Source organism: Neoarthrinium moseri (assembly GCF_022829205.1).
Source record: "Neoarthrinium moseri strain CBS 164.80 chromosome Unknown scaffold46_Wmoseri_CBS_16480, whole genome shotgun sequence".
Lineage (NCBI taxonomy): Eukaryota > Fungi > Ascomycota > Sordariomycetes > Amphisphaeriales > Apiosporaceae > Neoarthrinium > Neoarthrinium moseri.
Window position 1 is genome coordinate 1,607 of NW_026055160.1, and position 24,828 is coordinate 26,434.

The 24,828-nt window shown below is 51.7% G+C and overlaps 11 protein-coding genes across 11 annotated transcripts; 5 read left to right on the plus strand and 6 right to left on the minus strand.

The window, feature by feature from the left end:
- Positions 1-470: 470 nt before the first annotated feature.
- On the minus strand, positions 471-1,250 carry JN550_009696 (uncharacterized protein; the record flags this gene model as incomplete). The annotated part of the gene is made up of 1 exon (XM_049321796.1): positions 471-1,250. One exon carries the CDS (start codon positions 1,248-1,250, stop codon positions 471-473), a length of 780 nt encoding a protein of 259 aa, XP_049168228.1.
- A 462-nt stretch (positions 1,251-1,712) lies between these two features.
- JN550_009697 (uncharacterized protein) lies at positions 1,713-3,535 on the minus strand (the record flags this gene model as incomplete). The annotated part of the gene is made up of 4 exons (XM_049321797.1): positions 1,713-2,374; positions 2,781-2,945; positions 3,004-3,188; positions 3,243-3,535. 4 exons carry the CDS (start codon positions 3,533-3,535, stop codon positions 1,713-1,715), a joined length of 1,305 nt encoding a protein of 434 aa, XP_049168229.1.
- Positions 3,536-4,272: 737 nt separating this feature from the next.
- JN550_009698 (uncharacterized protein) lies at positions 4,273-5,872 on the minus strand (the record flags this gene model as incomplete). Its single annotated transcript, XM_049321798.1, has 5 exons — positions 4,273-5,042; positions 5,104-5,176; positions 5,235-5,605; positions 5,658-5,707; positions 5,760-5,872. 5 exons carry the CDS (start codon positions 5,870-5,872, stop codon positions 4,273-4,275), a joined length of 1,377 nt encoding a protein of 458 aa, XP_049168230.1.
- Positions 5,873-7,769: 1,897 nt separating this feature from the next.
- JN550_009699 (uncharacterized protein) lies at positions 7,770-9,471 on the plus strand (the record flags this gene model as incomplete). Its single annotated transcript, XM_049321799.1, has 3 exons — positions 7,770-8,979; positions 9,031-9,216; positions 9,347-9,471. The coding sequence occupies 3 exons, from the start codon at positions 7,770-7,772 to the stop codon at positions 9,469-9,471; spliced, it is 1,521 nt and encodes a 506-aa protein (XP_049168231.1).
- Positions 9,472-9,997: 526 nt separating this feature from the next.
- Positions 9,998-11,691, minus strand: JN550_009700 (uncharacterized protein; the record flags this gene model as incomplete). The annotated part of the gene is made up of 4 exons (XM_049321800.1): positions 9,998-10,024; positions 10,077-10,291; positions 10,347-11,092; positions 11,156-11,691. The coding sequence occupies 4 exons, from the start codon at positions 11,689-11,691 to the stop codon at positions 9,998-10,000; spliced, it is 1,524 nt and encodes a 507-aa protein (XP_049168232.1).
- A 599-nt stretch (positions 11,692-12,290) lies between these two features.
- JN550_009701 (uncharacterized protein) lies at positions 12,291-13,978 on the plus strand (the record flags this gene model as incomplete). Its single annotated transcript, XM_049321802.1, has 2 exons — positions 12,291-12,902; positions 12,962-13,978. The coding sequence occupies 2 exons, from the start codon at positions 12,291-12,293 to the stop codon at positions 13,976-13,978; spliced, it is 1,629 nt and encodes a 542-aa protein (XP_049168233.1).
- A 717-nt stretch (positions 13,979-14,695) lies between these two features.
- JN550_009702 (uncharacterized protein) lies at positions 14,696-15,927 on the plus strand (the record flags this gene model as incomplete). The annotated part of the gene is made up of 4 exons (XM_049321803.1): positions 14,696-14,718; positions 14,772-14,909; positions 14,960-15,057; positions 15,110-15,927. 4 exons carry the CDS (start codon positions 14,696-14,698, stop codon positions 15,925-15,927), a joined length of 1,077 nt encoding a protein of 358 aa, XP_049168234.1.
- Positions 15,928-16,081: 154 nt separating this feature from the next.
- Positions 16,082-17,761, minus strand: JN550_009703 (uncharacterized protein; the record flags this gene model as incomplete). The annotated part of the gene is made up of 5 exons (XM_049321804.1): positions 16,082-16,385; positions 16,700-16,788; positions 16,860-16,899; positions 16,950-17,502; positions 17,563-17,761. The coding sequence occupies 5 exons, from the start codon at positions 17,759-17,761 to the stop codon at positions 16,082-16,084; spliced, it is 1,185 nt and encodes a 394-aa protein (XP_049168235.1).
- A 956-nt stretch (positions 17,762-18,717) lies between these two features.
- JN550_009704 (uncharacterized protein) lies at positions 18,718-20,434 on the plus strand (the record flags this gene model as incomplete). Its single annotated transcript, XM_049321805.1, has 3 exons — positions 18,718-19,523; positions 19,602-19,914; positions 19,961-20,434. The coding sequence occupies 3 exons, from the start codon at positions 18,718-18,720 to the stop codon at positions 20,432-20,434; spliced, it is 1,593 nt and encodes a 530-aa protein (XP_049168236.1).
- A 228-nt stretch (positions 20,435-20,662) lies between these two features.
- On the minus strand, positions 20,663-21,583 carry JN550_009705 (uncharacterized protein; the record flags this gene model as incomplete). The annotated part of the gene is made up of 1 exon (XM_049321806.1): positions 20,663-21,583. The coding sequence occupies one exon, from the start codon at positions 21,581-21,583 to the stop codon at positions 20,663-20,665; it is 921 nt and encodes a 306-aa protein (XP_049168237.1).
- A 635-nt stretch (positions 21,584-22,218) lies between these two features.
- Positions 22,219-23,751, plus strand: JN550_009706 (uncharacterized protein; the record flags this gene model as incomplete). Its single annotated transcript, XM_049321807.1, has 5 exons — positions 22,219-22,804; positions 22,858-23,027; positions 23,099-23,392; positions 23,458-23,598; positions 23,656-23,751. 5 exons carry the CDS (start codon positions 22,219-22,221, stop codon positions 23,749-23,751), a joined length of 1,287 nt encoding a protein of 428 aa, XP_049168238.1.
- Positions 23,752-24,828: the final 1,077 nt, after the last annotated feature.

Sequence of the window (24,828 nt, forward strand, 5' to 3'; positions counted from 1 at the left end):
AATTCGAGTTTAAAATTAAAATATCCTTTTTATTAAATTTTAATATTTTTAATTTAAAATTAAATAAATTATTAATATAAATTAAACTTTTTTTTATAAAAAATTAAATAAATTTATATAAAATATATTTTAACATTTTAATTTTAATTAATTTTAATATTAAATATTAAAAAAATTTAAAATAAAATAAAAAAATAAAAATATTAAAAAGTTATCCTTTATTAAAATTAATAAATTTATATCTTATTATTTATTATACTTTTAAACCCGCCCGTAAAAATCTATATAGGATGTGACTTTAATCGCCCTTTATCTAGTAGGGTTTGAAATACCTCAATCTATTAAGCAGTTGCTAGGCGTAGCTCTTTCTTAACAGGACGATAATAATCACCTGGAAATTCTAGCTCCTCACCGAATACCTCGAGGGCAATAGGAAACTCATATTTAACAGCATCTCGAGTACGAAACTGCTACGGCCCTGCCTCCAGACTTGCGTATCGCCCACCAGACCGACAGATTGAGGCATAACAATAAGCAACCGATTGGTGACCGGCAATGCAATCGAGTGCGTACTCGCGCCCCCCATCCGTATTTTCTCGTATACTATCCGATAAGTCAGCCTTGGCGTTATCGAAGACAACATAAGCTCCTCGATCGCGGACAGGATCGAAATTTCCAGGTGAGCATGTCGCGACTGGGTAGACGCCTGATAGTCTCAGTAATTGAAGTGCCATCGTCCCTGTAGACGTGCTAGCTCCGTAGACCAGGACTGGAAATGGGGTTGCTGCTGGAGCAGTTGGGCTAACTCCTATCCTCAAGCCTCCTTCCCACAGTGAAACGATAGCAGTAGTAAGGCCCAACCCTATGGTGGCAGCTTGTTCGATACGAAGATCAATGGGTACTCTGAGCACTAGGTCGGCAGGTGCACGCACACACTGTGCGAAGGCGCCGTTGGTATGTTCTGCTGTGTTGGAACCATGAACTGTGCCGCAGACGATGTCGCCCATACCAATGTGTGTCTTTGTCGCTGTATGTATGCGCACCACTGTTCCGGCGAAGTCGTTGCCAACGATGGACCCTGGACTAGGGAAGGTTGCACCCATCTTGTAGTCACACGGGTTGAGTGCGACAGCTTTTACTCTTACTAGGAGACTCCCTGGGACAAGCTCCGGTAGAGGCACACCATCACAGATCTGAGGATTTCCTTCGGCATCCTGCAATATTACTGTCTGTGAACTTGGTAGGTCCATGCTGGTGTTATCAATTGCCACCGTCGTACTTCTCTTGTGATGTTTCGATCAAATCCGCAGGAGGTCCAGATGGCACCGGACAACTCATGTCTCTCTGTACAATGTCCAAATACTGAAGGGGTGATTATCAGTCGTGGGGTCAAAGGGGACTTCGACGTCTGCCAAGCAGTCGCACCCCTTGAATTACTTGGCATACATCATAAGCTGCTGTTACGGTACATTGGCCCCGAAAGTCGGGGTCAGAGAGAACTTTGCTACTCCTGAACCGGAGTTCCGAACGTCGCAAGGCTACGGGCTCTAGCTTATCACTGGGAAATGGAAACGTTCTAATCAAAAGTAATAGAACTTTTTCTGGCGATCCGGCTGCAGACCCAGCATATAACCCTACATGATATGCTCGGAGTAGTCCTTTGCCACCGTGAATTGATAACTGACAGTTCAATTGGCTATGTCACCGGTGTTTCACACCTTCCGTCCTGCGGTTGCCTCGTGGGTCGATTTCCTCCCATCTTCTAGGCCGAATTCCGTGTCTATAACTTTTCTTAGGGTAACATCACGTTCTATCAGCACTAGTACAGTTGCCAACCCGGCGAAGATGGCACCAATCCAGAATACACGTTGAAGTGCTTCTCTATATGCCGCGCGAATCTCGTCCTGGACGGATTGAGGAAACTGCATCACGAAGGCCGCTGAAGCTTGTTGGTATGCGCCACCAGATGCCAACAATTTCCGTGCTGTAGGAGCGGATATGGTCTTCAACATTTCGTCGATCCGGTTGTTAAAGATAACGGCCGGAATCGCCACACCCCAGATGCTTCCGAAAGCGCGTATAAAACCCCATGCTGAAGTAGCTGCCGCCTGATCCGCTTCATCTAAGGGTGCCTGGAATGCTGGAAGCAAGGCGTCAATGACGATTCCAATACCGAGAGCAGCGATACATTGAAAGGTAGCCCATTCGGCAACAGAGGTGCCTTCCCACAGCATTGATAACAGGCCCATTCCCATTGTCGTGGCTGCGAATCCCGCGAACTGGAGAGCCTTGAATCTGCCCCATCTGCTCAGCGAAGCGGCAGAGATTGCAGCGCCAGGGATTCCTGCCACAGCTTGCGGAATTAATGAATATCCTGCACGGAAGGGCGAGTAAAGCGAGACAGCCTGGAAGTAAACAGGAAGAAAGAACAAATACCAGAAGTACAGTGTTCAGTTGAGAAAAGTGTTGATGAGAACGATGATAGATGTGCGGTGAGCGAAGAGGCGCACAGGCATGACTGGCTCCGCAGGCAGGCTGCTAAGCTCGAAGCCCACGAAGACTATACAGCCCAGGAACCCTAGGAGTAAGGGAACTAAGGTGTTCCACGAGGACCAGGGATATACAGCTCCAGCGTATGCGAGCGCGTACAGTACAGCTACAGTGCTAGCCATTAGTAACCCGTTGCCGATGAAGTCGATCCGCTTGATTCTCTGCATGGAGGCTGACTTGTGGTCGTGTTTTAGCCGCAGGAAAAAAAAACATCGTGACCAGAGAGGTACCACCGATAGGCAGATTGATAAAGAAGACCCAACGCCATGTAGTAGCTTCCGCAATTGCACCGCCGATGAAGGGGCCCACAGCAATTCCGATGCCGAATATGGCCAATATGATAGCCATATATGTGCCTCTGTTTCTCAGCGGTACCAAATCCGACACGATGATGTCTGTCGTGATCAGTGTTGAATGAACGCTTGGGGAAAACCGGTATAGAATGCAACTTACTAACTGTCAGTACGATACCACCAGAACCTGCCCCTTGTATAGCACGACCGGCAATGAGCATTCCTCCGCTAGTGGCGCCACCACATACGCCACTCCCCAGAGTGAATAACGCTATGATTAATAAGAAGACCCATCTACGACCAAAGATATTGCACATTTGCCCGATCAGTGGTGTGAGGGAGGCGCTAGGTTTTGACATTAGGAAAGATTATCGTTAGGGAATAAAAGGGAGATCGAACCTGCTGACGAAGAAAGCATTTGTAACCCAAATGAAGTCTTCCCGCATCTGAAGCTCTTCCAGTATTCTTGGAGCCGAGGTTGTCACAACTGTATGCTCTAAAGAGGCGAGCAGGGTCGAAATTCCTAGGCCTATAATGATGACCCAAAAACGCGGTCCTCGCTCAAATTCCTGGGGTCTGTGTGATTCCAGCTCCATACTTGGTTGCTCATAGCCGGGTTGTGTGCCAATATTCGTTGCACAGACCGAGTCGCCATGAATGGGAGCTCGCGCAGCCTTCACCTCGGAGACCATGTCGGCTACAGTCTAATCTAGACCAGCTGGCATTCAACAAGCTTAAGTCTCAAGACCCCTGGAGTTGATGCAGAGGGTATCAATGATGTTTCTGAAAAATTAAAAGACTCTGCGTTGCAATGATTTTAGTCTGTGGTGGAAACGATCGGTATATCACAAGCACCGGAACCGAACTGGTTCAATGACAGAAATACCCGAGGCCGATTACTGAATCCAGAAAAAGAGCGCCGAAACGCCCCAGGAAATATATACGTACCTCAAGAGCTGATCCGGTAAAAGGAGACGAGCGTAGAGCTCGAGTGAAATACGAATTAACGTGGTAGTCGGCATAAGGTTTTGTTCATGATCAGAGATTTAACTTTTTCATAAACTAGCATTTCAGTAATAGCATGGTTCCATGATTTTTTTAATTGGATTTATTGATATGTCCAACAAATGCCACTTCTCTGGGTCCTTTCCCTCGACTCTTCCCTCTACTCAACCCTTCGTCCATTCGATAGCATCAAACTAGATCGAGGTAGCCCTTTATCTCCGAACAGGCATAAACCGTACGTAGAGCTCCGGTCTATTCCACAAAACATGGACACTGAAATCTTTGTCGAAAGAGGTTTCCTTTCCGCGAACGGCCTCCAGATCGAATGTCCACAGAAGTTTTCCTAGGAATAATCGTGTCTGAGACCAGGCAATTTCCCTCCCAGTACACTGCCTAGGCCCCAAGCTGAAAGGGAAGAAAGCCTTCAGGTTGTCATTCGCAAACGTGGTATCATATAGAGGGTGATTATGGGATAACCAGCGTTCTGGTCGAAATTCGCGAGGTTGGTGAAAAAATCGCGGACTACGAGACGCAGCGAAAGTGCTGAGCTGACAGACAACCTGGATGACAAGGTTATTCCCGGGCTCATGGCTTGCACATGAATCGTTGCAGAGCGTCCAAAGAGACTTACTCCTTTTGGAACATAGACCCCGTCAACTGTAGCACCTGGGCTGATCCGTGGCAGGCCATTGGAGCCCACTGGATGCATGCGTAATGTCTCTTGAATAAAGGCGTGTAAGTACTTGAGAGACGACAGCGCCTCGGGTGTTATGTCATCATAGCTACTGAATGTATCACGAATCTCTTTGGTTAATCTTGAGCATGCTTGCAGGTTCTGAACCAGAAAATAAATCGAGGCAAAGAAAGTAACCTGCATCGGATCAAAGCCCGCGATGAACATCTGAAGTGCAACTTGTTCGATATGAGTTAGATCCTTCTTGGAAGTAGGAACCGGGCCTTCGGGAGAGACCATATAATCCATGTAGTCCGGATGCTTCGTATTCCCCCTGCTCGCAATACGTGCCTGAACCTGTTCACTGACGGCCTTGAACGTTTTAGGCATCGAGAGAAGGATCTTGAGCGGCACGAAGAAGAAGGCGAAAGGAGCAACGAGAGGAAATTTGCCTGAAAGTTGCCATAGGGTGCCCGGGAAGCTAGTTGCTCGTAAGGTATCAATGAAATCTGAGCTTTTGCCTGTTGGTCTGCGGTTAGCTTCAGCAATTGGAATGTAAATTGCCAAGCGCATAGGCCTTACCATCCCTAACATGGTGCGTTTCCCGGCCATATGCCAGGTCCGCCGCGATGTCCGCACAGAGCCAGAGAAGCCACTAAGTTCATGGTCACTGACTGGACACGATGTATTGAGTAGACAGGGAACGAACGTACTTGGCTCATTTCAAGCCCCTCCGCTAAGCCGCCAATCTCGCGCATTCTGGAAATGAACAAGTCGATATAACTCTGCAAGATTGGCTCCTTAGCCTTGATGGCTTTACTACTGAAAGCTGGGAGAATCTTTCTTGCAACTTCCCGGTGCTTCGCGGGATCGTTCTCCCATGTGAGTCCCAAATCGCCGGAACCAAAATCCATCATGTCAGTCTTCTGGAAAATCTCTTGGCTTTTCATCGCCGGTCCATAGATATCTAGCTCTCTATTCAGCGTATGATCCATGATTGAGGGCAGTGCTTCAAATAACTGACCCGTCGCCGCTTTCGGGTTAAGGAAAACCAATTCGTTAGGGGCCACACGAACTACGTCGCCTGAAATGTGTCAGCGCGCCATGATGTCAAACGATATAGCTGAATCATTTACCATATTTTTCAAGCATAGCTTCCTGGAACCACGGCCATCGCCCTCGTATCCTAGGGTTGTCAAAATGAGGATAAGTCCAATACTATAAAAGGTTTGAACTACCAGTAATAGGCATATACAGCATGTGACGTTGCTGCCAGTTTTGGGCCTGGAAAACGTGATGCGGGATGGAAGAAGAGGAGATACATGGGCCGGATCACCGCATATGCGATCATCTGGACACTCCCTGTCAGAGTTCAAGATGTTGACCATATGGTGATAGAGGCTATGGTATTACCGTAGTAACGATGAGCCAAGGCCACTGAACCTCTATCCTGGAGGTAAATCTGGATAAGTCCATGAAGGTTATTGTGTGGAGATTGTAATCTACGTTACAGAACTACCGTGTTGAGCGCTGTCTACCAGGTAAGAAATTCAATCAAAGAAGATTAGAATGAAGATGCGCTACGTCACCTCGATGTGGTGATATGCGAAGATACCGTAAGCCACGCAATTAGATTGGCGGCCAAATCATCCCTGACGTATCGGAGTTCGCTCACCTATTCCAGCTATCGGACTCCGAGACCGAACTACCCAGATGGGTGATTGCACAACACGAAGCACGATACCTGTATTCGGATCGATGTGAATGGCTACGTAGTCGATGTATTCGTAAGCTGCTAAGTTATCAGAGTGCGAACGTGACGATCCCCGAATCGGTGGTCAGACTATACCTACCTAGGTACGTAAAACAACATGTGGGCCTTTACCTGGGTACGAATGTACCTAGGTGTGAACTCAAAGGCCGTCATAAATGTAGGTTTAGTGTGACGTGCAATCTTGCAAACTTCTTCCTATGGCATTCGGCAAGGACAGCTCAAGTATTAGGATTCATGGGGATGAAACCGGCTTGCCTATCTGTCTATATACCTAGGACAGATCCCAGGCTGCCATCATACCACTTCGTACCTTCGCTCAGCGTTGATTGTATTTACTGGGTAGCCTGAGCACCTTGTCTGTCCCTGTCCCTGTAGCTGTTCGCGTTCACTTCCATCCATCCATTTTCCACCGTATCAGGAGAGTCGACCTTGGTCTAACTATGCTGTGTTTCGGTGTGGATTCGGTTGATGCCAGTCTTATTTCCTTCAGATGACACAAAATGGATTGTCTCTGGTTGTTGGCGGTGAGATGAATCCCGGGATCGGTTATAGAAATGCGAACTGATAATTTGTGAAACGGCACGCTGAAAGAATTCGTTTTCTGTGGAAATGCGGGTACAGCTAGGTGTATGGCAATACAGCACACTGCATACCGACTGGGCCACCGCCCATAAGCCTGTCATATAGTTCAATGAAGCACATGTCAAGAAGCGAGCGATTGGTGGGTGTTGCAGCGCCTTACCACGTTAGCCTAGGGCTTTGGAAATGATTTCGATGTGTTGGACTGAATTTTGGTTACTTTCGACAACCCTGCTCCGAATACTTTTGCGCCGCATGCTTCAAGGCAGACGGCATACCTCTTCCAGTGAGCGAGGAGAGTGGCCTTTTTATGAGGCAGAGTCCTATAACTTCAACCACGGCTAGCTCACTTCGCGATTCTTACCCACTCACTACAGGAGGCCATAGGGCGACGATTGGAAAGCATGCGATGGGACAATACTGCATGCTAGTTGGCGCGATGTTATGGGTTACTCACTATAGGCTAATGAAAACCGCAGAGCGTGCACTAACACTGCACGGCACCAACAAGGCACCTGCATCGCCTGCCTCGGGGAGAGTAGACACATCAGATGAAAGCGCATCGGTTGAGCGAGCCGGTGACTGACAATTGCAGGACCCGTAAGTGCGTAAGCGGGCGCCCTTACTTGGGCCGCCGGCCTGCAGCCTGGTCGGGTGAGGCAGGGGGACATGTGGCGTGTGAAATCGCCCCATTCCCTAGCTGCCTCTACGAAGATACATGAAACCAACAACCTGCGCTACTCTACTCTTCGTATGGTAAGGTCACATTGCACTACTACGCTCTGTATTCGAAACTAACATCATTACCAGACGCTATATCCGCCAGAGACTTCTCGAGTCTATGATCTTCGCTAGATAACAAACAAGCCCAAGTGCTTGTCCACTTTGATGCCACATGAACCGTGAGTTGAAACTGACGCCAGGTGTGTCCGCCCGACGCTCTGCCTGCGATCGCTGTCGGGGCCAGAAGCTTCGGTGTCTGCGCGAGGGTCGGGACCCAAACAGTTGCTGCGATAGGTGTGCCAAAGCCGATGCACAGTGTATCACGAGTCCGATCTATCGCTACTGTGCGCCGAGTTACCCAACGGAGGACGATGCGGTCTCACGAAAACGCCGCCGTCCAGATAATCCAGATCCGGGTCGGTCAAACTCTAGCTCCACCTCAAGAGCCCAGTCCACCCAGTCGGCTGCCAGTGAATGGCCACGAGCCGAGATTCGCTTCACCGAAACGACCGTCATGGATACCTTCGCGGGAGATTTTCTCCACTTCACAAGCGGTGATTCACCTGACTTCACAAGGCGGAAGTCCGTGATTGATGCCGTCCCGTTACCCCCACCTGGCATGACCCCTGGCCCGTGGGCGGCCGGGGATCTCAGTCCGGACCAACTATTTCCAAACATTGAGGACTTTGCTGGCTTCGGTGTGGATCCACATGTACCGCCCAATTCTACAGACCCCTTGCAGACCTCGTATCAACTCGATCCGGCCGGTCCGATCCAAGACTCGGTGCGAGATCAGTCGATGCAAGATCCCGGCCCAGCACCCGAACATGTCACCAGGGATTCGTACATGGAACAGTTGTCCAAAATCAATCACGTATTGGTTGTCCAGCTTAACCGCGTGGCCAAGGCGCCGCCCGATATGAACCTCAAAATACTCATATCCCCATCGTGTGAGACTGCTATTATGTCGACTACAACGCCTCTGGAGGATATATTGAATATCACGCGTCAATTTCTGGAAACACTAGAGGCCATTGCTCGCTTGTACGCGTCTACAACATCTAGAGTGTCGAATCCCTCTGAGAGACATGGTTTTGCCCATATATCGACACGAGAACATGGTAGCACGCCGTGCACCTCGTCGGAAGATAGTCAGGCAACCAGTTTGCCGTCTGTGTCGTCGGATATCTGCATGTCTTCGGCTGCAGCCAAACCAGACTCTGCCGCTCGCTTGTTGATTCTTATGTGTTACGTTCACACATTGAGACTGCATGTTGCGCTTTTCTCTCATATTCACGAATTCCTCCTCAGGATCTCTGAGAGCGAGGACCGTTTGATACACCCTCTTCCTGGACTTTACGGCTTCAGCAACTTTCCTTTGCGTACGTATCACTCCAATGCTTGATAGCCAATAGTTTGACTAACGCGATCAGAGTCCGGCAACCTCCAGGCTAACATGATTATTCAGCTTGTCACTACCATGTTTGAAAGAATGGAGGCATTGCTCGGGTTGCCTCGGGCAATTCGCATCGGCACACGCCAGGAGGACTGTGGAGGGCTACTGGCGGACGAAGGGTTCCTCGAAATCGCTCAGGCAATAATCAGAAAAGAGGAAGAAGGTAAGATCGAAGACGGTAAAGGTGGGATCAAGTCGTTGCGGAGAGATATGAATAAATCAAAGCGGCTACTGCGCGGAAGGATAGCTCCTTGAGTGGCAGAGAGTCGCATCATTAACTAAACATGTAACAGATTTCCGCTATTGTCCTTGTTCTATCGTTCTAGAAGCAGTAGCTGGAGCCATGACTCTGGGTCCACTGGTCTTGGTTGCGGCTCGGTATTTGGGGCGTGGCGCACTCTCCCTCCACAACCTCTAGGTCTATAGTTCCAGGCACGCACCGCCGGAAGCCATTCCCAATGCAATGGCGCCCTGACGCTGACATAGTAGCGAATAAAGGGTTGGCGATCCGAAGGAGCCAGATCTTATTGTTAAATGTGCCAATTGGAGCCAGTCATCCCCTTTTTGACATCCCCGACGAGCCCCGGCGCCGTGGTTGAGAATCGTCTGTATTTTGGACCGACGTTACCCTTTTGGTCTGCTTGGGGTTCCATAGGACCGTAGCCTAGTCGCAACCGATGGCGTGGACTCATTTACCAGGTTCTCCAATGTCACCAGATTTTCGTGGAGCCAAACCTACACAGCCATTCAAGGGATGGCAACTATACCCAAGCCCATCGCCATTATCGGTAGTGGCTGTCGGTCCCCAGCCAAACAGATACGCCTTCCGAGCTGTGGGAGCTTTTGATCTCCTACGCTATTTATTACTGTTCAAAAGACGGTGTAAAATGATAAATTACGTCTTAAATGTAGGTACATATATTAGGAAATTTATTTAATACGACTTATAAAACGTAACGAAAATGTGGGTTCTAAGGTTTGATATCAGCCACGTGCGTTTATATATAGTTGAATCACACTTACCTCAAAGTCTGTAAGGTCAGCACTGACATTCTCCGCTTCCTCAGCTTCAGACGCAGGTGATGCGTGGTCCCTCATCTTGTTCCGACGTAGCAGAAGAACCCGTAGGGCTACAGCCACAGCGATCTGTGCTGCCGAGCATGCAATAATCAACTTGCAACCTGTTGGGTACGTCGGTGCCTCCTTGTCTAGGAATGCATGAGGACCAATAATGTTGCCTGTATGAAGTTTGGTTAGGGAATCATAAATACGCAGCTCGCGGAACCAACGTACCGACACAGTAGGCCATGAAGACCACAGCTGTCCCCGTAACTCGCTTCGTATAGCCACCCAGATTTGCACCCGGCATTTGCATCGCCAACACCAAAGACGAAACAAAAGATCCGCAGATATAGTAGCCAAACAGGACACCTATTTTGTGAGTGCTCCGATCAATTTTCCACATAAGAGAGGTTCCGATGATTGTAGGCACCAGGTATATCGCCATAAAAATGGTGCGCATGTTTCGGAACCTTGATGCAAGGTAAGTGCCAGTAAGAATGAACAGAACCTGGAAAGCACCTTGCGGAATACCCAGAGCCGTTGTGCGCAGAGAGTCCTGCACGAGTCCCTTGATGATGAGTTTGCCAAAGTTGGCAATCCCACCGTTCACCACTTCGTTCAGTAGGGTGAAAAGAGTGAGAAGCCACACCTGAGGATCTCCCAGCGCTTCCTTCACTTGGTACCACCTGACCTTGTGGTTCAGGATCCCAGTCTTGGCTAACTTCCCGCGAGCAATCAGGGCAGCCTTTTCATCCACTGTAAAACGCTTCGCGGAAACGATGTCATCAGGCAGGAAGAAGGCCAGTAATGTACCCCATAGAACAGTGAGGCCCCCGCATATCAAGAATATTGCCTTCCAAACCGGGAATGAATGGATCTGTCCGATAGCATATGTCAAGATGCCCCCGATCATGGAACCGACTCCATTACAGCTGTAAAAAATCCCGGCCCGGAATGGCTGCTGCTCGCGGGTGTACCTGTGGCAAAGCGCCGATCTATTAATGATGGTGTACTGAGAGGGAACATTGACAAGTCCTTACCACATGCTGACAATCATCATAAAGCAAGGTGTGATCGGTGCCTCGAAAACGCCAAGCATGAACCGGCAGGTTGCAAGACCAGCAAAGTTGTGACACGCTGCGGTCACCATTAAAATGCTACCCCATGCGATCACGCACCCAGATACGACCTTGGCCATACGAGTCCTCTGCGCGACGTAGCTCCAGGGGTATTCGGCAACCAAGTAGGCCAGATAAAACATGGAGGCAAACCAGCTGTACTGGTCCTGGTCGATCCCCGTGCTGGTAAACAGGTCGAAGACTGCGGCGTAGGAAAGGGCCTGTTTATCGATATACTGCAGACAGTAGGTGCCCGCCAGGAGTGGAAGTATGACCAGGTCAACCCTCCGCACGAGTCGTCTGATCGTGGCCTTGTCGCTCAAAAGCGAGAGAGTGTACTCATGACTGATGTCATGCTCCCGAAGAAACACCTCTGCTTCATCTAGGTCGGTTACTGTTGCGATATCCTCCGCCTTTACCAACTCGTCTACCTTCTTGTCGATGTCGCTAGGCTGCATGGTGACGACAATGATGATAAGATTATGGACTCAAAGGAACTCGACTAACTAAATCGCCGTGCGAGGATACCACGCCAGAACCACGAAGTCAGAGAGGCCGTTGCTTTCAGTGGCAGAATAATGACGAGCAATGGGCAGCTCTCTCAAGTAAATAATATTGGACGACACCAACGCGTTAAAGCCGGTAGGAAGCAGGAAACTTAAGCACCCACGCTGCCTGGGAACGCTCTCCCCTGTCTGCCGGTCAGCCATGAGCAACTGCTTGTTGATCAATCAACCCCGAGGGAGCACTATCTATCGTATCAGCATTATCCACTGACTAACACTCAAGAACCCACAGGCGTAGGGGTGGGGCCGCCCGATAAAGTAGCTCGGATTCCCCGCGATCCTTGCCAGCCTAGCGGAGTTGCTCCACCGAGAATCGGCACTTCGGGCATTGAGTTAGGAACACCGTAATAGGCTGGGTTCCTGGTGTCTCCTTTCGGAACAGGTCCTGACTTACAACCCAACATCCTAATGCAACGGTATTACCATCACAACTACATGGTGTACACAGCCTCAAGAATTGCAGCTTAGCACACCACAACAATTGGTGCATCATGACAGTCAGTGATGGCCCCAATCGGCCTGTTGTGGTCTTGCGCCAGGGTACTGTCAAAGGTATCAAGCAAGACGGTGGCTTTCCCCATCCGGTCGAAGCCTTCCTTGGTGTTCCCTATGCTGCACCTCCGGTTGGCGATCGACGATTCAGACCTCCGGAGAGAGTCGATTCGTCGAACGATGTTGTCGATGCATCGAAATATGGACCGAAAGCGCCCGCGAGGCAGTTCGTCGTAGCCGGCCCTCAGCTGGAATCAAGCGAGGACTGTCTGACGGCAAATGTGTTTCGGCAGGGGTCGAGGAATTCGTCAAAACTCCTGCCTGTAGCCATTTATGTCCACGGCGGCGCCTTCAACCGTGGCAGTGCATCCATGCACAACACGGCATCAATGGTGGGCTGGTCGTCAGAACCGTTCATTGCTGTCTCTTTCAACTATCGCATTGGTGCTCTTGGATTCCTCCCTTCGCGACTTAGTGCCAAGGAAGGCGTTTTGAATCTCGGTCTGAAAGACCAGATCCTGCTGTTGGAGTGGGTGCAGGAGAACATTGAGTATTTCGGTGGTGACCCCGACAACGTGACCCTCGTCGGCCTATCTGCCGGCGCACACTCGGTAAGCAGTACCCCATCCCAACTCACCAGCTTCATGAATCGACGGCTAAATATTGAAAGATTGGCCACCATCTCCTGAACTTCGAGGAGGGCCAAAGGCCCCTCTTTAACCGAGTCGTCATGGAGAGCGGTGCTCCCACATCCCGTGCTGTTCGCAACTTCGATGCGCCGGTGCACGAGGAACAATTCCAAGCTTTCTTAGACGCTGTGGGATGCCCAAGGGATTTGACAGAGGCTGATATCTTCCCTTTTCTGCGTTCTTTGCCCTCTTCAACAATCGCCTCTGCGCAGGACACTGTGTTCTACAGGTATAACCCCAGCCTTCGCTGGGCGTTCCAGCCAGTAATCGACGGCGAGATTATACGACGCCGCCCATTAGATGCTTGGCAATCGGGCATGTGGCACAAAATGCCCATAATGACCGGCTTCAATGGGAACGAGGGCTCGCTTTACGTAAACAAAGCCATGTCAGAACCATCGGAGTTCACTGACTTCTTCCGGGTTCTGCTGCCCCAGTTGACTCTGGAGGAGCTCAAGACCATTGAAACCTTGTATCCTGACCCGTCCACAGCATCATCGCCCTACAAGGAGGACCGCCAAGGTGTGGGAAACCAATACAAGCGGATCGAGGCGGCATACGCACACTATGCGTATGTGGCCCCAGTGCGACAGACGGCCCACCTCGCAAGTCCTACAGTCCCAGTCTTCTTGTATCACTGGGCTTTGGAGACGAGTGTCATTGGCGGCGCGAGCCATGGGGACAATATGAAATATGAAGCAATGGAACCGGCTGTTTGCAAGATCTCCGAGTCTCAGAAGAACTTGGCTGGCACGTTGCATACGTATGTGACGAGCTTCATTTGCACTGGAGATCCCAATGGTATGGGAGAGATATATCCTAGGAAGCCACAATGGGCATCGTATAACAACGGAAGCCCGAAGATTATGATATTCGGCCGCAACAACAAGGAACTCGTTGGGGGCGATGTCGGACCAGCTGCGGAGCTCCACGACGATGTCTGGGCGAAGAAAGAGTCAGACTTCTGGTGGAGCAAAGTTGAGATATCTCAACAATGAGAAGAGGCCGTCAACAGCGACGAATGCGAGTAGGGATAGCGTGTATCGACAGATGAAAATTTCAGTCTCGAGAGTCACTGAAATGCATGGTGTTGATCTAGCAAGATAGACATGGTAGCCCCAGAAAGATGTTATCATTGTAAATGCAGCTTCTGCACGGGATGCTCGGGTGTTGAACCCGTGCCGGGACCCCGTGGACGTGAAGGTTGCGGGGCCGGGTTTTCTGTTATAAAAGCACCAAGTTCAATGGTTTCCGCGTAACGCAATTCCCAGCAGTATGCTGCACCATGCCATATACCATGGCATTGCAAAATGCTGAGGTCTCCTGCCTGAGATAGCCAATATCCCTGGCAGGCCTTCCTTTTGGCGCCAACGATATAGAACTCGGGATTAAATGAATGGCCTATCCAGGGGTCCGGTTGAGGCCGGCGTCTGTCCTGACTCAATGGCTGCTTGTCCACGACCCCACTTTCGGGTCGACCCCGACCGACCACATCGGCTGATAGCCCAGATCGACCTTAAGCTCCAATCCAAGGCTTGGCCCACAGATACGACCTTGCACGACCGATAGTCGGCATTGACAGCGCAGCAGGACCCTATCATATCAATTGCGTTCGTGCAGACACAACCACCATACGGCGGCGGCACAAGTTAACAGCAACATCGCAGGGGTACTCTGAGTTTGGAGGTTCACTCAACTCAAGTGTTGTCAGTAAAATGCCGAACATCGTAGTTGCAGGGTCAGTCAGCAGACTAAATTCCCGCCGAGTTTCCACGCTGACATACTCTGTAGTGCTGGTGTCTCCGGACTCACCACTGCATATGTCCTCTCCCAGCAGAAGAGGAATGTAGTCACGGTTGTTGCGAAGCACATGCCTGGGGATTATGACATTGAGTACGCCTCGCCGGTAGCAGGGGCGAATGTCCTGCCGTGAGTCTATTCCTTGCAAGTCTTCTGCGATGTTATCTTACGCGGTCTAGGATGTCGACCCTGGAAAACAGCCGCTGGGAACGTGAGACTTGGCCAATTCTGAAGAAAATCGCCGTCCAGACACCTGAGGCGGGTGTTCACCTCCAGAGTAAATAGACCCTGCTGGCACTGCGAGCGAGTGCGCTGACTGAACGCAACAGAGTCTCGCGTTTTCAGGCGACAGAAGGATATTGACAAGCTCAAGTCCCCAGGCGCCACGTTTGATGGTTTGTTTGCGGAGAACCCGTGGTACTCGACCCTATTCGAGGACTTCCGGGAGCTCCCCAAGGAAGAACTACCCGAGGGCATGGCTTCAGGGTGTGAGTTCGGCTCCGTGTGCATCAACGTCATGGTATATCTCCCGTGGCTGCTGGGTCAATGTCGGAAGAACGGCGTTTTATTCAAAAGGGCATCGTTAAAACATCTACTCGACGTCACCAGCCTAACGCCGAGGCCCGGGAAAGTTGACATCATTGTGAATGCGACAGGTCTTGGGTCCTTGAAGTTGGGCGGTGTCACTGACAAGGACATGACCCCTATTCGCGGCCAGGTCGTGGTTGTTCGAAACGAATCTCCGCACATGTTCACAATGTCGGGAACAGACGACGAGGCCGACGAGGTATGTTATGCAATGACCCGTGCTGCTGGCGGCGGCACGGTCCTCGGCGGGACTTACATGAAGGGATCTTGGGAGAGCCAACCTGATCCGAACCAAGCTATGCGAATAATGCGGCGCGCGTGCCAGATGGTACCGGAGCTGACCAATGGTCAAGGTGTGAGGGGCCTTGACATCGTGCGTCATGGCGTTGGCCTGCGGCCTCATCGCAATGGTGGGGTGAGGGTCGAAAAGGAAAAGATGGGTGACATCTGGGTGGTTCACAACTACGGTCACTCCTCATGGGGCTACCAAGGTAGCTGGGGCTGTGCCGCCGGCGTTCTGGAGCTAGTGAATGAGGTCTACGATAGAGCCAAGCTGTAGACTAATCACAACCCTCGAAGCCGGTTTAAATTATTCCGACTTTGCACTCGTACACCATCGCCCGTGCTCCTCTACTTTGGAATCTATAGTCAATCTATCGAGCACCTGCATAATGCAGCCTTCGTGCTGCAAGACACAACCCCCGGCCCCAGTCTCAGGACCAGCCTCCGTCAAATTCAACTGGTAGGCCTTGTTCAACTCGACCCATCAAATGATCTACGGACCAAGGCTCGTGGGTGTGCCCAGGAGGGGTGTTGGTGTTCTGGAACGGTGCTCCATTCTGGAGGTGGTCGAGAGCCCTGCTATAGTTGTTGTAGGGGTAGCTCTCGGGGTCATGGCGCCACATCCACCGGCCGTGCTCCGACTTGATCATGCTCGGGTCCAGTTCAACATCTCTGGTGTCGCGCCGCGCTTGATTAATGAACCCAACCTTTTGGCAGCACGAAACTCGCTCAAAGCTAGGGGACACTTGATTAGAACTCGTTCTTGTTGAAATCAGCCATCAGATACCCACCGAAGCCTGTTGTGGATCTTTGTTGCCCACTGATTGTTGTCTTTTCCACCTAACCCCAAGCAACTGGCAAGGTAGATGGCATCCTCCAGACCCTGGTTCGCACCACTACCTTAGCTAGGCAGGAACGTATGCGCAGCATCACCGACCTACACTACTCGTCCAAGGGGCGAGATTATGACTAGCTAGGGGTCCCTCCACATGATCTTCCAATCGACGATACCCCCTTCAGGAGAGGCTCTGATCAGTCGTTTCGCATACTCGGAGAAGTTTTTAACTGCAGACACGTATTGAAAAGCTGAATCTGCATCCGCACTCTCGTTCCAAGACTCCGTGGCTGCGCCATTATTCTAAGTTGTCGTCAGTCGCGGTTAGTCCATAGAGACAGATGAATGACTTTGTGCATCAATCACCAACTGACGATATCGTTGGTCCGTAGCATAGACATGTGAACCCCAGGTCTAGGCGATAGTTAGTCCGATTCGAATCTGCTTTTTGAAGTGAATCTTACCGTATCCACATTTGAAAGTGAGGATGCCGGCTGTCCAGTATACCAAAATGCTTGTTAAGCTCTTCATCATCACAGATAGCCTGCACTGGGAATGCAGCCCTGGGCCCAGCCAAACCAGAGCCGCGAGCTCTGATTTCCTGGCCGTTGACTAACCTGTGTGACTTTGAACCAATACCATCCGCAGCGACAACGACATCGGCCTCAAGTCTTCGATTGTCATCCAGAACAATGCCTGCTTTCTGTGCATTCTCACAGCAGTCAACCACACGGCACCCATATTCATTGCGGATGCCTAGTCTTTCAAGCTGAGAGATCAACATTCCGAGAAATTTGGGTCTGTTATGGCGGTACATCCGAGCAGGGGCAGGGCTTCCATCGTCCTCGATGCCAGCCTTCTTCCAGTCGAACGGCTCGGGCCCAGACATAAGCTGCCCATTGACCCTATGATAGGAAACCCAGGAACCCTCAGCGATCCTCTCCTTCTCCTCACCCAATTCAGGCCAGTTCGTCCGGATATGTTCGATGACATGTGGTGTGGTATTGAAGAAATCTCCTGTTTCGAGTTAGTTGCGGCAGGGCATTATTGATATGCCCAAAAGGCTCTTTAACTAACCTTGTGTCCTCGCAACTGGATTTCGCTCAACGATGCTGACATGGTGCTCCTTTCGCCAGCATTCGAGGGCGGCATAGACACCTGCCGGGCCTCCTCCCACAACAAGGACGCTGATTCCCGAAGGTGGATGGCACTGCGCGCGGGTAGTATGTGAGTCCAGGCTCTCACTCGAAGGCTGGAGGTCCACCGTCAAGGACATATCTGGCCAGAGCACGAAGTGAGCTGGGAAGGCAGGTTGGAGTAAGTAAATTCTCGAGATACGAGTCTCGATTGTGCTGAGAGGATATGAGAGCAGTGTGCCAAGCAGCTAACACATATTTATACTTGAGTTTCTAAGATGGTGACAGCGGTGTGGGTTTCTATCTTCAAATCATGTCGCAGCGACAATGATACATTGTTATACGCATGGCAAGCGGCTTCGCCGATCACCTACACCGTTTCCGCTACAGGGCTGCATTCATAGGCGGCGAGACGAATCAGCTTCACTGATCTCCATGAGCGACAGCAGGAAACGTGAGCTCCGTGTGGACGGATCAGTGACGGCTTCAAGGGAAAGCTGCATTGAGGGAAAGCTCGGGCCGGGGGCTGAGTTGTTGGACGGGGTTAACGTGCTGGAGTTAGGGTAAGATCTGAGATCTACCTTGCCCCATTAGACAAACAGAGCGTTGCCCTCAGCTACGGCCGACGTGATGCAGAAATTGTAGCATTCTATTGGCCGTATCGGCAAACGTTGTGGCGCAAGGCCAATGGGCGTCTCATAAGGACCCACTGATTCTCAGCGGCACAGGACTCATATCTCTGTGTCGTATGGTGCTGAGCAATGAAGAAAGGACACAAAAGAAATGGGGAAAGGGGCCATTTGTCGAGACTCAGAAGGAGGCCTGCGCCGTCACCTCCACTCAACACCAGGAAGACAGCTGGTGTGTCTTCGTGTATTCGAGACGTAGATAACAGCTTGAATATGTCAAGAGGAAGACATGCACCCAGGTCCAAGAATGGTAAGTTTTGTCTTTACCTGAGGGACACCTCACTAGCGGAATGCCGCGTCATTGTATATAGACTTACCAGGGGCCCGGCATTATAGGTTGTGCGACTTGTCGTATACGCAAGGTCAAATGCGACGAACAGCACCCGGTGTGCGGTGGGTGCACCAAGATGCGCTTTGCCTGCGACTGGCCCGGCCGCGTGGGCGTCCCGAGGCCTAGAGAACGCCAAACGCCCAAGACGCGAGTGACGAGCTGCATCTCGACCAACAGGCGATCATTGAGGCCTGCGAGTGGCAACAAGTTAGCCGAGGGAGACCAATGGGGCGCGTGCGGCTCTTCATCTAGCCTCGACGTCTCTGGCCGGGCTGGCTACCTGGTTTCACAAGCTATACGTTGCTTTCAATTGCTCCAACCATCTATTGGCCCGTGTAACATCCCATGTACCAACTCTGTCTTGCTATCCAGGCACGATCGCGTCCTGCTGGGGTATTTCCCGTCGTCCAATGTCTACTATCTCCACGCGGGCAGGGAGTGGAGCCCCCTTAAATATGTATACGAGGTAACCGCCTCCTCGAGTGCCATGGTCATGCATATGATGATGGCACTCTCGGCGTCCGAGATGCGTCGCGCAGGTATTGGTGGTATCGATGCGTCTTCTTGCATGGCTCTCGAACTGTCCCATTACACGGCTGCGTTGAGAGGGATTCGGGGGTGCTTGGTTGCTAGCCGAACACAACAAGACGCCAGCATTGACGCTACAATCGCTATCCTGTTTTTCATGGTCAACTATGGCGGGTCATCGACTTCGTCGTTAGCTCATGCCAGGGTCCACCTGAATGGGCTTAACTCTTTCTTTCAGTCCTACATTGCAGCCTCGAATCAGGGTAGGGTCATGGGAAGAGAGGGTCCGACTTTAGTCCTGCTGCGGGAACGGGGATTGCCGCCGTTGTCTTCTCATCTTGTTCTCTGGCTACTGTGAGCGATTCTCTGGATCATTCAACTCCTGCTCGGTTGTGACCGTAGCAAATGCTGAACTCGACTTTTCATGAATAGGTACTTGGACATTGAAGGCGCTTTCAACGGGACATTTAGCAGCCTGATCAATATGTTTACCGAGTTCGGCCAAAGGAACTTCTGCCTGAAGATGCTCTATCGGGACGCTAGATATGGATTCCCCAAGATGTGGGGTGAGAAGTACCCGGCCGATCACCGCGTGGACGACGTTGAGGCTGTTAGGCCTCTCGAGCTCGCTCACCGTCTTCAATTAGTTCGTAGCCGGGTCTACCAGAGCAGGACAGACCTGCCGCTTTCTGGTGGAACACAAAAGTACGCACATCTCATGGCCGACTTGCGTCGCCTTCGCCAGGTGAGTTCATCGCGTTCTGTTGCAGACCTTTAACGATGGGTGACAGAATTGGCTGACCAGGAATGCCGTTCTCCAGGAATATGACGATGTATTCTCGTCAGTCAAAGAAGGGCATGGTAGCCAATACACATCTCCCAGCGTCAAGCAAATGGTTGCCAAGCTTCTTGCGCACTATTGGGCTTGCGTTCTGTTCTGTCGTCGCTGGCACTGTCCATCCCGCCCTGCCGAAGACATCCATACCCGGGCCGCGCAGTGTATTGTCGACATTGTTCGCGACCAGCATGCACAGGAGAAGCGTCGCATGCTTCGATACGTGTGGCCGATGTTCATGGCCACGATCGAAACCAAACAACCGACGCACCAGGAGTGGATGCTGGACCGGCTGCGAGAGATGCACCACGCATCTGCCGAATGTGAATGGAGCTGGAACACTGCTAAGAAGTTGACGGACCTGCGGGCAACACTGGGTGTGCCAGAGCCCGATCTGACCAAGTTTGCGCCTTTCATCGAGGGGAGGTGAAGTATTACAACGAACAGGGGGGGATATCACGCCAGCTCGGGCGTTCCGTGTCGGAACCAATGCAAGCCGGCCAGGCGTGGATGTATATTATTGATTGCCAGCAGAGAGGCTTCTGCCGACTTCCCTGACTATTCTATAGCTGATGCGACCGCCAGGCCTGCTTTCGTAACTTACAGTTCTTGTTTGTATTTGTCATGAGAAAGCTGGAACCCGGCGCAAAAAAGAATTCTAGAGATTACGCAGTCGAATTCTCCATGGGCCCTCTAGACTGATCAAAAGCTTTTTGCTTTCTTCATCGCCCCTGAGTTCAGCGTGCAGCCACTTCACGGCGGCGTCGGCGAATAAGCCACCCCCTGGCTCGTAGAATGTGCCCAGGTGGCCGACATCCAAGCTGGCGAAATATGCAGGCAGATTTTCTGGCAAAAGCTCCCAGTCATGCGCTGCATTCTTGTAGAGGACGTCGCGTTCGTCTCCCACGAAATAGTAAACCGGTATCGCCAGCCCGGCCACCATGTCGAGATCTTGTTTCCGTGGGCGCATCATACCCGAGTTGAATAGGGCCACGGTCTTGACCCGGGGGTCCTGGCGCAGTGCCGTTGCAGCCTTGTAGGTGTGGACACCGCCTTTGCTCTGCCCAGCCAGGGCAATACGTTCCAGGTCCAAGTGCCTACGGATGTCCAGCTCGTCCGCAGGTTCCTGGGCGGCCCACTGTACCGCGCTCAATTGGCCCCTCTCGTCGACCGTTCCCCATCCCTGGGGCGAGCCGTTGGCCACGATTATGTAGCCATGGGAGGCGACCTCGCGCAAAAAGTCGGCGAAGGTCAAACCCCAGGCTAGCCCGCCGCCATTGGCCCAGACGAGAAGCGGCAGCTTCTCACCGGGCCGGATGGTTGACGGGGCATAGATGGTGTGAGACGGCAGGCCCGGAGCAGTGCAATGCCGTGCAGGGGCATGGGCGCCGCTGCCACCAGGGGGGAAATCGGCCCTCTGACATCTGATCCAACGGGCGACGACTTGGCATGCGCCGCTGAGAAAGTCGGCGACGATGGCAGCCGTCCACATTGGGCCGGGCAGAAAGTCGATGATAGACTGGGTGGGGTGTGGGCCGAAACGGGCGAGATATAGACAAGTCAACAAGACTCCTGACATGGCGGTTCGTTGCGAGCCCGTCACGATATATAATATAACCCTTGTTATAGGCAATACACCGGATGGCAGAAGTGTGCTGGAGCAAGTAACTGGAAGTAAGTAACTAGTTACCTTGCTTGAGTACCTAGCTTGACCTGGGGTTACTTCAGAAATGGCGGGCAAGCGAATGAGTAGCGTAAGGGCCTTGACAGAGGTCAAAGGAGCAACTAGAGCAATAGAGTAAATAGAGCCCGTGCCGTCATCTCGATCTCGATGGGAGTGGCCGGTCTCTCACGGCGGGCGATATGCCGGTCAGCGAATTGCAACCATGGAGCAAACGAAGGCATGACCAATACACTGGCCAGTTATCAATAGGGACTTCCAATTAACAAAGTGAATGAAGTGCTCAGTTTACTCGCAGTGGGCCCGGCGTTGATGAGACACGTGACCTGGCGTTACGCGTGGCATGCGGAATGGGCTGAATGGGGGCCAACTGCCGCGTCGCGACGGCCAAGACCAGCGTCATTCAAGGCTGTCCAGTGTCTGGGACGGACTCCTCGGTGACTTTGGCCCCAGCTTGCCCCTTTCTCTGCCGACACATCTCGACCGACAGCAGACGTGCGGAATCTCCGGCTTGACTTCCTCCGAGCGTCATCATGCGCCGTTCCCAGCGCCTGAGCTCTTCAGGCACCAAAAGCCGCTACTTCGAGCATGACGTCGATGAGTCCGAAGATTCGGTAAACCCACGCGCCGCCCCCAGACGCAAACCCAAACCCAAGGCGCCATCATCAAGCTCCGGAGACGAGCTTGCTGACGGGGACAAGTTCGAGCAAGACTTCGAGGAATCCTCTGCTGACGACGGTTCCGAGGCTGTCGAGTCCGAAGCTCCCTCCCAACGCAAGAGGGGCCGGCCCCCCAAGTCAACCCCTGGAAAGAGGGCCATCATTGACAACGATGATGAAGGCGCTGCTCGTCCTAGGAAACGGGGACGACCAACCAGGGCAGTCCCCTCAAAGAAGAGCAACAAACCCACGACCAAGGGCCGCGCGGACCAAGTCAGCGAGGATGATGATGATGATGATGATGATGACGACGACGACGATGGCCCGCGGGTAGAGTTCATCCCTCTCCCCAAGCTACGCGATACTGGCGGCATCGAGTACCAACCGGAGGCGATACATCCAAACACCATGGAGTTCCTCAAAGATCTCAAGGCGAATAACAAGAGGAATTGGCTCAAGTGTAAGCGTCTGCCACGCTCATGCACCGGCGGTTTACCATGCTGACTTGAACAGTGCGCGACCCAGAGTATCGCAGGTCTCTCAAGGACTGGGACTCGTTCGTTGAGACTCTCACAGAGAAGATCATCGAGGCGGATGAGACGATACCCGAACTTCCTCTCAAGGACGTCATCTTCCGAATCTATCGGGACATCCGCTTCAGCAAGGACCCGACGCCCTACAAGGTAAAGTCCTCACCGCCCCCGCCCCCGCCCCCATGGCAACGTTTCGGCGCCCAGGTCTGACACTGTCCCAGCCACACTACTCAGCTGCCTGGTCAAGAACGGGCAGGAAAGGCCCTTATGCATGCTACTATGTCCATTGCGAACCTGGGAGCTGTTTCGTCGGCGGCGGTCTGTGGCATCCTGACAAGGATGCTCTGGCCAGGCTCCGTGCCAGCATCGATGAGAGGCCGCACCGGATTCGGCGCGTTCTCATGAATGCGGATTTTCGACGGACCTTTCTGCCCAAGGCCAAGAACGACGAAAAGTCTGTGATTGCTGCATTTGCCGAGTCTAATCAGGAAAACGCACTGAAGATCAGGCCGCAGGTATGCCTATCGTATACATTTCCAGCTTCACAGCTACGTGGTGTGGTCTATGCTGACATAGCCAGGGGTTCCACCCAGAGCACCGCGACATTGAGCTCCTAAAACTGCGCAACTACACAGTCGGAAAGAAGATCAAGGACTCGGACCTTACCGGCGCCGATGCTCAGGAAAAGATCATGGCCATCATCACCCCCATGGTCGAATATGTATGCCAGGACGTCCACACTTATTCGGTGCTCGTTATCTAATGCATCTTACAACAGGTCACTTTTCTGAATACAGTCGTGATGCCTGATCCCAATTTCGATTCCGACTCCGAGTCTGAGGGCGACGCAGATGATCATGACGACGAGGAGTAGGGTTGATTTGTGCGCCCCAAAAAATAAAACCGGATTTTATTGTGGCAGATCTCGGACAAGACACTATTGGATTTTAAGTGTTGCAACATTGAACTTTATGTACCACGATAAACGTCTCCGGAAAATTGGATGGGTCATCAGAAGCGTTCTGGAAGGGCTTATCCATGTTCACGTCAAGCATCTAGCCTGGCCAGGGTCCTAGAAGGGTCCTAGAACCCGTATCGAGTCATTTTTTTCTTTACCTTGCGGCCATCATGCTGGTGGATCGCTTTGGGCTTGGAGAAACGACCAATATCACTTGTATGCTGATAGATACGCTGTTCACAATCAGCTTTGCCAGGCAACCGTAGGCAAGCCACGCCCGTGACACCTGCGAATTAGCCCACCACGTGCCAATGCGAAGCCACGATTGTCTACACAAGGACCTATGGGGTGCGTAGACTGGCCCAGCGGCACTGTGAGCAGTCTTGCGGCCCGACACAGGTCAAGATCCGCCGCCTGTCCTGACAAACATGTTGAGTAGGTCCAGGTCCGACACCACCCGCCATGCTATCGCGTAGTCGAGCCCAACTATACTCTTCGGCACATGTTCCTGAACTTTGAGGACCCCAAGACCCCTATCTCAATGCACAGGATGGATGCAGGGTTGCAGCTTCGGTACACATCTCCACATAGCAGACCAGCAGGACTAGTCGTGGGAATATGGAGACGATCAATAGATGGAATGCAGGACGACGACACTTAGCAATCATGAGTAATTGTATTGTGGATCAGTTTACCCGAAGAGATGCCTTCCTGTTCAGTCTGTGGGCTCAATGATCGTCGACTCGATTTCCGAATCAGCTTGAATAAGACGTCGTTTTGGTTTGACTTTAGTGCTGACATGGATCACCTGTCCCGTCCCCCCCCCCCCCCCCCCCGGGGCTGTCTTCCCAGGAGAGTGTGTGTAGCGTGACGAGGCATGGGGATGCTTCACCCACTTTGACGGGTAACTATTGGGTTAATATAAATCTTTTTTTTTTCCTGCCCTAGAACAAGGTGGGGATCTCTTCTTCGTGAAGCCGTATCCAGTATGCA